We start from the raw sequence: 7973 nt of genomic DNA on the forward strand, positions 1-7973 counted from the left end.
AGAGGCTGGAGTTCTGACTCTGAGTCCCGGGGTGAGAGAGGATTCTTGGTGTCATCCTTCCTCCCAGCTTCCACAGCAGCAGGGCCCCTTTCTCCTCCTCCCTCCTCCCGCCTCCCGCCTGCTCCCTGCCTCACAGCTTTTCCTGCACTGCCCAGTCCTCTGGAGAGCGCCTGCAGACAGAAGGGCAAGTCCACAGCCACAAGGAGCGCCTTCTTGAAGGTAACCAGGCTGCATGTGGCATTGAAATGTCTGTGGCAGACTTTCACATTTGTTCCCTCACTCACTTAGGTAATCATTCATTCACCGGTTAAGTGATTTCACCTTTCGGTTGTTCTTCCTTAGGTCTGAGCTGCTAAAGCAAGCTCAAGGGATGAATTCTCAGTCGCCGTGGGACTGCTCATCCACCCGGTCCGCCAGCCAGACGTTCGACATGCACTGAGTGCCCGTCACTGTCCTGCATAGCTGCGACATACAGGCATCACGTGACCTCACACATCTGGCAGGTCCCATGTCCATCGCTTATCTATTCCCTGGGTCCCATACATGTGTGTGTGCCACATCTGAATGAGTCCTTTGAGCCTCTTCCTCATAGCAGGGCTGATAATACATGAATCACCATCGATCAAAGTTCATATGATGAGTCTTCATTAACTTCTGAAGCCGCCTATATTTTCCGTTAGAGAGACCTTTTAAAAATTTGTGAAAGTCATGCTTGCTCATTGTGAAAAATGTAAACAATGACAAAGCACACAAAGTAAAAAACCACTTCCATCCCACCATCCCACAGTGCCAACCACTGTTTAAAATGTGGCAAATGTGGTTTAATTTATATCCTTCTAGATCTTTTCTATACATTTGCAAAGGGGGAAAACATATATATTATATGATGAAGTCTATGTTTACAAATTGAGATCATAGACTATTGTTCTGCAACTTGCCTTTTCTCTGTAGCAATAAATGATGGACATCGTGCCAGGTCAGTGCTTCAGATCCACTTCATTCTCTTTAAAGGCTGCAGAGCCTTCTCAATATGGAGGGACCTGGTTGGTATATTTAACAGGCTATCAACGGACATTAAGGGTATTTTTCATTTACCCCCAGCTACAATGCTGCGATGGATATCTCTTTAAGCTTTTTTTTTTAACATCTTTATTGGCATATAATTGCTTTACAATGGTGTGTTAGTTTCTGCTTTATAACAAAGTGAATCAGCTATACATGTACATATATCCCCATATCTCCTCCCTCTTGTGTCTCCCTCCCTCCCACCCTCCCTATCTCACCCCTCTAGGTGGTCACAAAGCACCAAGCTGATCTCCCTGTGCTATGCGACTGCTTCCCACTAGCTGTTTTACATTTGGTAGTGTATATATGTACATGCCACTCTCTCACTTTGTCCCAGCTTACCCTTCCCCCTTCCCATGTCCTCAAGTCCATTCTCTAGTAGGTCTGCGTCTTTATTCCCGTCCTGCCCCTAGGTTCTTCATGACTGTTTTTTCTTTTTAGATTCCGTATATATGTGTTAGCATATGGTATTTGTTTTTCTCTTTCTGACTTACTTCACTCTGTATGACAGACTCTAGGTCCATCCACCTCACTACAAATAACTCAATTTCGTTTCTTTTTATGGCTGAGTAATATTCCACTGTATATATCTTTAAGCTCTTTTGTATGAGCATTTCTGAAGGATCATTCCTGGAAGTGGAATTGCTGGGTCATGTGCCTTTAAAATTTTAATGGCTACCCAGGGCCAGGCATAGCGTCAGACACATAGTAGGGTCTTTGTAAGTATCTGTGGCATGAATGGATACTGCTGGATTGCCCTCTAGGAAAAACACACTATTTCCACTCCCACCAACAGCAAACAGAGAGCCATAGAACTGACAATTTCTGCTACTAGGTCCCAGCCCCGCTGGGCTTCATGACAACCACTTTCCTCCAGGCCACTCTGCTGTTGCTGGGAAGGATTTAAAGACCCTATGTCACCTTCGGTGAAAGGCAGGCAGCGTCCAGGCAGAGGGTGACCTCCTCTCCCCGGTCTGCAAAAGCCATGGCTTAACATCCTCCCACTGGGGTGGGTGTTTACCAGTGAGGGCAACGTCAGCTCTGGGACTTCTCTAATGGGAACTCGCCATGTTTACACAAGCACCCACATATCTTCCTGATCATCCTCTGAAACTGAAGGGAAACTTCCTATGGCTGGGCTCACTCCATTGCCAACTCCGGAACTCTGTTGTCACTAACTGCTGTTCTTCCTCTGGGGCCTCGTCTCCAGCAGGAACCCCCAACCAGACAGCCCGTTTCTAGCATCTTTGGGGCTGGCTGTGCCATCTCCCTGCCCCTGGCCCTGTCACCTGCCTGGGTCCTGATGCCCCAAGAAAATTATTGGGAGAGCCCCGGAGGAGGCCAGCACACCGGAGCCAGTTCTACCTCTGACGCTCGCAGGAACTTTGGCCAGCATTGCTCTGTGCCCTCTGCCTGGGGAGGAAGGCTGGCATTCAGAGGCTGCCGGGAAGCAGTGCAAAGGCAAGGTCAGGTGGAGGGGCCCAGGCCTCCTGAGCCCCCAAGATGCTGGCGTGGGGGTGTCTCTCACACTGCGTGTCCCATGCCAGGCTTCCAGCTCCACACTCTGCTGCAGGCCCCCACAGGGATAACGCCCTGTGAAGACTCTGCCATGCTGCAATGGTGAGCGCCTCTTTCCTCTTCGGGTGCTTAACCCCACAGATGGGGCTGAGGCGGTGGTGCCCAGAACCACGCGGGACTGGAGAAGGGCAGATCTGCTCTCTCTCCTCCCTCCAGAGATTCCAGGGTGGGGCAGATCAAGGTCTTCCAGGCCCTGCCCCAGCTCGCCTCCCCACTGCCCCCTCCCCACCTCCGTGGTGAGAGAGTCAGAGAGCTGAGCTCTATGTGTCCCAAGGGAAAGCGGCCGGAGGGTAGGATGAGGAAGCACACAATGGTCACTCCCACCCCATCCCCATTCCCCGTCCAGGCTCTGTGGCACCCAGAGACCTCAAGGAACCAGAGGTCAAAGCATCTGCCAAGATCCTCTCCCAGAGGGTGGCCCACAGATGTACTGTCCTCCCAGGCTCATCAGTGGTGGGATTTCAGGCACAGTGACCCGCCCCCCCAGCCGTGTCCCCCAGCATTGCCTGGGCTCACCTCCCCACACAGTCAGAGGCAGACTCTCAGATTTAGTGAGAACTCATGTTGCAGGGGAGGGGAGGGTACAATGGGGTCTTCTCTAGTCAGGTAGAATGGAAAGCAGAGCCCAGGTAGAGCTCAGGCAGTTCTGTCTCCCAGAGTGCATCAGCGCCCTGCAAAACATCTCAGAGCTGGCCATCCAGTCCACACTCGTACCGCCAGAGCGCAGCTCCCTCCACTCTCAGAGCAGCTCGTTAGGCCGCCGCTGGGCACCTCCAGCTGTTCACACTTTCCTCCAGGCAGCCTCTACCTTGCAACGGCGGGTGAGGGAGGGGTGGACATGTCACTCCAGACCAGCCCTTGGGACAAGAGAAGCAACTGGCGTGGAACCGGGGTAGGAAAAGCAATAAGTTAAAGCCAAGAATGGCCAGAGGTCTGGCACGACGGGCGGGGGCGAGTCTCTGGCTTGATCCAGGAGGCCCTGGGGAGGAGGCGGCCGATGACAAGGTTCCAGGCAGGAGGTGGTTCAGAAGGTGGGGTTGTCGATGCCGCTGCGCACGCCGGCGTGTTCTTCAGGCCTGAAGCTGTAGGGAGGGGGCGGCTCCGCGGGAGGCAGACCCACGACGGGCTTCAGGATAATCTGCAGGGAAAGGAGGGGACAGAGACTTCTCAGGGCCTGCCACTAGCCACTGCCACCCATGTGCCGGTGGTGGCATGTCTACCAGGGAGAAGGGTGACCCGACGCTGGTGGCAGAGCCCTCCCTAGGGCCCAGAGGCTTGGCCTAAGGACACCCTCCACTGCCCCCGTTGCTCTAAAAACCTGAATGGGGAGGCACAGAGAGCCGAGGGACAGGGCAGGGGTTGGGGTGGATACCCACCTCACTGTAGGGGGGTGGGGGCTCAGAAATGGTTGCTGTGACCCTCTCTGCGGGAGTAATGGGGGGCCGTTCTGGGGGCCCCTCATGATCCGCTGGGGGGTCCTGCTCCGACTTTCTGCAGTTGCGACAGAAGCGCTTAGCCAGGCCACAGATGCACAAGAGGGGTATGATGATCAGAAAGACGATGACAAAGATCCTGGGGTAAGGAACCACCAACATCAGCCTGAGTCTCCAGCCATCCCCGCTGCACCTCCCTCCCTCCCCTGACCTACACCCACCCCTCAGCAGGAAGTCCAGTCCAGTCCTGTGTGGGCCAGAGGAACTGGCCCAAGGCTCACCTCAAGGGGCCAGAGAAGAGCTCGTACTGCTCTGGCTGGTACTCTTGGCAGCAGCTGTTACCACAGCAGTTGAACCCTTTAGGGCAGGTGCTGTGGACCGGGTCAGAGAGAGGCCATTGGTACCAAGGTGGGGAGGCAGAAGGATCCCAGCTTCCCTAAAACTCACCCGTGTGCTCAGGGCACGAGCCACACCCCTAGCAGGGTGGAGGTACAGGCCCCCCTGGGCTCAGTGGGAGGAACCTGGGGCTGGGATCAGGACCTGGGTTTCAGGCTCAGCTCACTACTGGCCTCGTGCACTCGTGCCAAGTTACATTCCTTGCTGGGCCTCACTTTCCTCATCTATAAGATGGGTGTAATGAAGGTGCTGTCGACCTCACTGGGCAGGTGTGGGGACTGAGTGTTGTAGTGGCTACAACATCACTCTAAGGAGGTGTAGAGGGAGAGGGACAGTGGGGAGGGTCCAGGAGCTAATTCCAGGAGGAGCGAGCTGGTGCTGGTGCCCACGGAGCAGGAGATGGGAGGGACACGGTGTTCCTGGAACATCCAGGGCTGACTGGTGGAAACACTTGGCTGCCCAGAGGCCACCCGCCTCAGCCCCTCCTCATGGTGCTTGGGCTTCTTAGCGTTTATAGAGTGAGAGCGTTTGCCCTCACTTCCAGGGGGACCCTCAGAGGGGAGATGGACCAAGAATGGAGTAAGAAGGATGGGGATTGGCCCGCAAATGTGAAACTGCCCGTCGCTAGGCTGGTGGAAGGAGTGAGGGGTGGAGTCTCCCTCTCTGGGTGGGGGTACGGTTTCTGGCTAGAAGGGGAGAGGGTGAGGATGATGAAGGCAGGCAGGGCAGGATTTGGGATGTCTCCTCCCCACACTGGAAGTTACAGCCCAAATCCCAGACTTACAAGAAGAGACCACATGTGGCTGCAGCCTGTGGAAGAAAAGAGGCGGAGGTTTGGGTCATAAACTGGGGGCTGGGGTTTCCACCCAGATGCTGCCCAGGTACCTCACTGCTAGCAGGTCCCAGAGGATCAGCATCTTCCCCCACGCCTGCTCTCCACCTCCCTCCACATGTTCCCCGGGTCGGTGGCTGCAGCCCCAGCGCCACCTCGTGGCCCCAGCTCTCCTTCCTCTCCTCACCACACCTCCTGCCACATTTGCTCACCCCCAGGTCTGTAAGCTCACGCCTTCTCACCATCCTTCCAATCCATCCCCGCCACGGCCAGGACTCCAGCAACCCCCGCGCCCACCCCGTCACTCCCAACACTGCTGCAGGTTTCTATCCCACAAATCTGAACACCTAAAACCTTGCTGGAAGCCTCCTTCAGTGGCTTCCTGGGGCCCAGACACCATGACCAACCCTATCCCCCATTCCCACTCCCCCTGGCCCTCCTGCACACCCACCCGCTGGGAGTTCTCTGAGCACGTCTGGCTGTTTTACACATGCCTGCAAGAACAAGCTCCTCCCTCCCTCCCTCTTTTGCACTAGTTCTGTGCCACATGGAGGCTATCACTACGGAATCTAACCTGATTAATAGCAAATATGTGCATAAGCCCTGCTTGGAAGGTTCTTTCCCCAGGTATCTGAGAGGCTGGCTCCAGCACTTTCTCTGACCATCTTACTTAAAATTACATCTACTCCCCCAAAGCACTCCCTTTCCCCTAACTGTGCTTACTTTATCTGCATAGCTCTTGTCAACATCTAACATGCTATATATTTTACTTTATCTTGCTACTTGTTTGTCTCCTCAGTAGAATGTAAACCCCACCAGGGGAGGGATTTTTGTCTATTGAAAACCAATACTCACGATTTTGGCAGAATGAATGAAAGAGCACTGACAACCTGGTTTCATTTCATCCTGGCTGCTCCCAGACCGTGGGGGAGGAATGCAGGTAGAGGAACACAGCAAACGGGAGGTTATCTGTCACCCCACCCCAGCCTCCAGGGAGATAAACAACCATGGCTCAAGAATAAGAAGCCAACTTTGGCAAGACCACCATGTCTTTTTTTTTTTTTTTTTTTGGCCGCGCCACCAGCATGCAGGATCTTAGTTCCCTGACCAGGGATCAAACCCGTGCATCCTGCGGTGGAAGCGTGCAGTCTTAACCACTGTACTGCCAGGGAAGTCCCAAGACCACCATATCTTTATACCTTGAAATAACAGTTTAACTGTTAATGACAACAACAATAAAGCTAAGAATACCAGTGACAGCCAATAATAGTTGGGCTGATTCCCACAAGTCTTGGCCAGTGGGGTCAGGAGCAGGAATGAACCCCTGCAGGTTGGCCCAGAGAGGGTAAGGTGACTGCAGAGTTGGGGACAGCCCAAGGGGTCCAGGCACTCAGTGTACCTCCTTTCCCTCAGATCCCATCCCCTGTCCCTCCCCCCTCTGCTGTCCCCCAACTAAGAAAGACAAACAATGAACAGGTTTACTGAATTAATCTTGAGCTCCTGTTTGGAGGAGTAGGGGATCCTCTCCCAGATTCTCTCCCCCCACCCCCATTTTAAACAGGTGGTGGTCTCGACTGAGGTGGTATCAAGTGTTGGGGTAATCTTGGGCAGTTTCAACTTACTTACATGTGGACTGGGGGCATAGCCTGCCCCCTGGAGTTGTTGGGAGGAACCAACAAAAGGATGCTCAGCCTAGTGCTGGCACAAACCCACCGCTGGTGATAGAGAAGGGAGTAACAGGGCTTCTGGAGCAGAGCCGCTCAGCAGTCAGTGAATGCTGTGGGGAGCAGGCCTGGGCCTTCCCTCAGACTCTTACATAGAAGTTAAAAACCCATGTTCTAGACCTATGTCAGTTTCTAGGATAATCTCCTATCCCAAAACTGGATAGACTGCCCCCATCACTGGGGCAGGGAGGGATGAGGAGGTGTTGAAACCCTGCCTCATCCTTGGAAATCACAGGTTTCAGAGGTCACCCCAGCCTTGGGTCAGGCAGCCAGATCAAATCCTATCACCAGCTGGAATCCTACCCCAACTCCTAGAAAGGGAAGAGGGAGCCTCTTTCCTCTGGGGCACAAGCAGAGGAACACAGTCCCAGAGAGGGCTAGGACTTCCCCAGGGTCACCCAGCACTGTGAAGAATGGAGCTGGGGAGATAGGCTGGCCAGGCGTCCAGATCTCAGTCCAGACCTCAGGCCCTCCGCTAGTCCCCGCTTTCTGATGCAGCGAGAACAAGCCAAGGCTAATGTGAGGGTCAAAGTCCCCACTCACCAAGAGGAGCTAAGCGTCAGATGGCGGTGGGCACGAGTAGTTCCCACGACACAGTCCCCCACGAGGTGAAGGAACCCAGGCCTTCTCAGGGCCTCCCTCTGCTCTTACCTCCCCGGCAAAAAGAGAAAGGAAGTTGCTAACTGCATGTGGTCACGAGGAAATCCTGACAATGGAAGGTGGTGATCGGGAGCCAGAAGCAGGCCCCTGACCCACAAGAGTAGGGCCCCGAAAGTTCCACAGCTTTACCTCCCAAGCGCTCACCTGTTGGAGGCCGGCCAGCAGGCCGAGCAGCAAGGTGGGTACTAGGCCGGGGACCCAGGTGTCTGACATCCTGGCACGGGGGCCACTGAGCTTCCGTGTGTAGGGGGAGGAGGGGAGAGGCGGGGCCGCGACCTATCCCAC

General features: G+C 54.5%; 1 protein-coding gene across 5 annotated transcripts; it reads right to left on the bottom strand.

Moving 5' to 3' along the window:
• Positions 1–3183: 3183 nt before the first annotated feature.
• TMEM92 (transmembrane protein 92) lies at positions 3184–7930 on the bottom strand. Of its 5 annotated transcripts, none has more exons than XM_082372335.1 (6): positions 7833–7918; positions 6160–6214; positions 5257–5282; positions 4358–4447; positions 4020–4215; positions 3184–3781 (listed from the first exon to the last, which is right to left on the bottom strand). In XM_082372335.1, exons 2-6 carry the CDS (start codon positions 6202–6204, stop codon positions 3668–3670), a joined length of 471 nt encoding a protein of 156 aa, XP_082228461.1. In that variant the 5' UTR covers positions 6205–6214; positions 7833–7918; the 3' UTR covers positions 3184–3667. The 5 variants fall into 5 exon arrangements, with proteins under 5 accessions (XP_082228461.1, XP_082228460.1, XP_082228458.1 ...); XM_082372334.1 differs by having other exon boundaries at positions 6160–6291; XM_082372332.1 differs by lacking the exon at positions 6160–6214 and having other exon boundaries at positions 7833–7930.
• Between the last annotated feature and the right edge of the window lie 43 nt (positions 7931–7973).

This window comes from Balaenoptera borealis (genome assembly GCF_965194805.1).
Source record: "Balaenoptera borealis genome assembly, chromosome: 20".
NCBI classification, from domain to species: domain Eukaryota; kingdom Metazoa; phylum Chordata; class Mammalia; order Artiodactyla; family Balaenopteridae; genus Balaenoptera; species Balaenoptera borealis.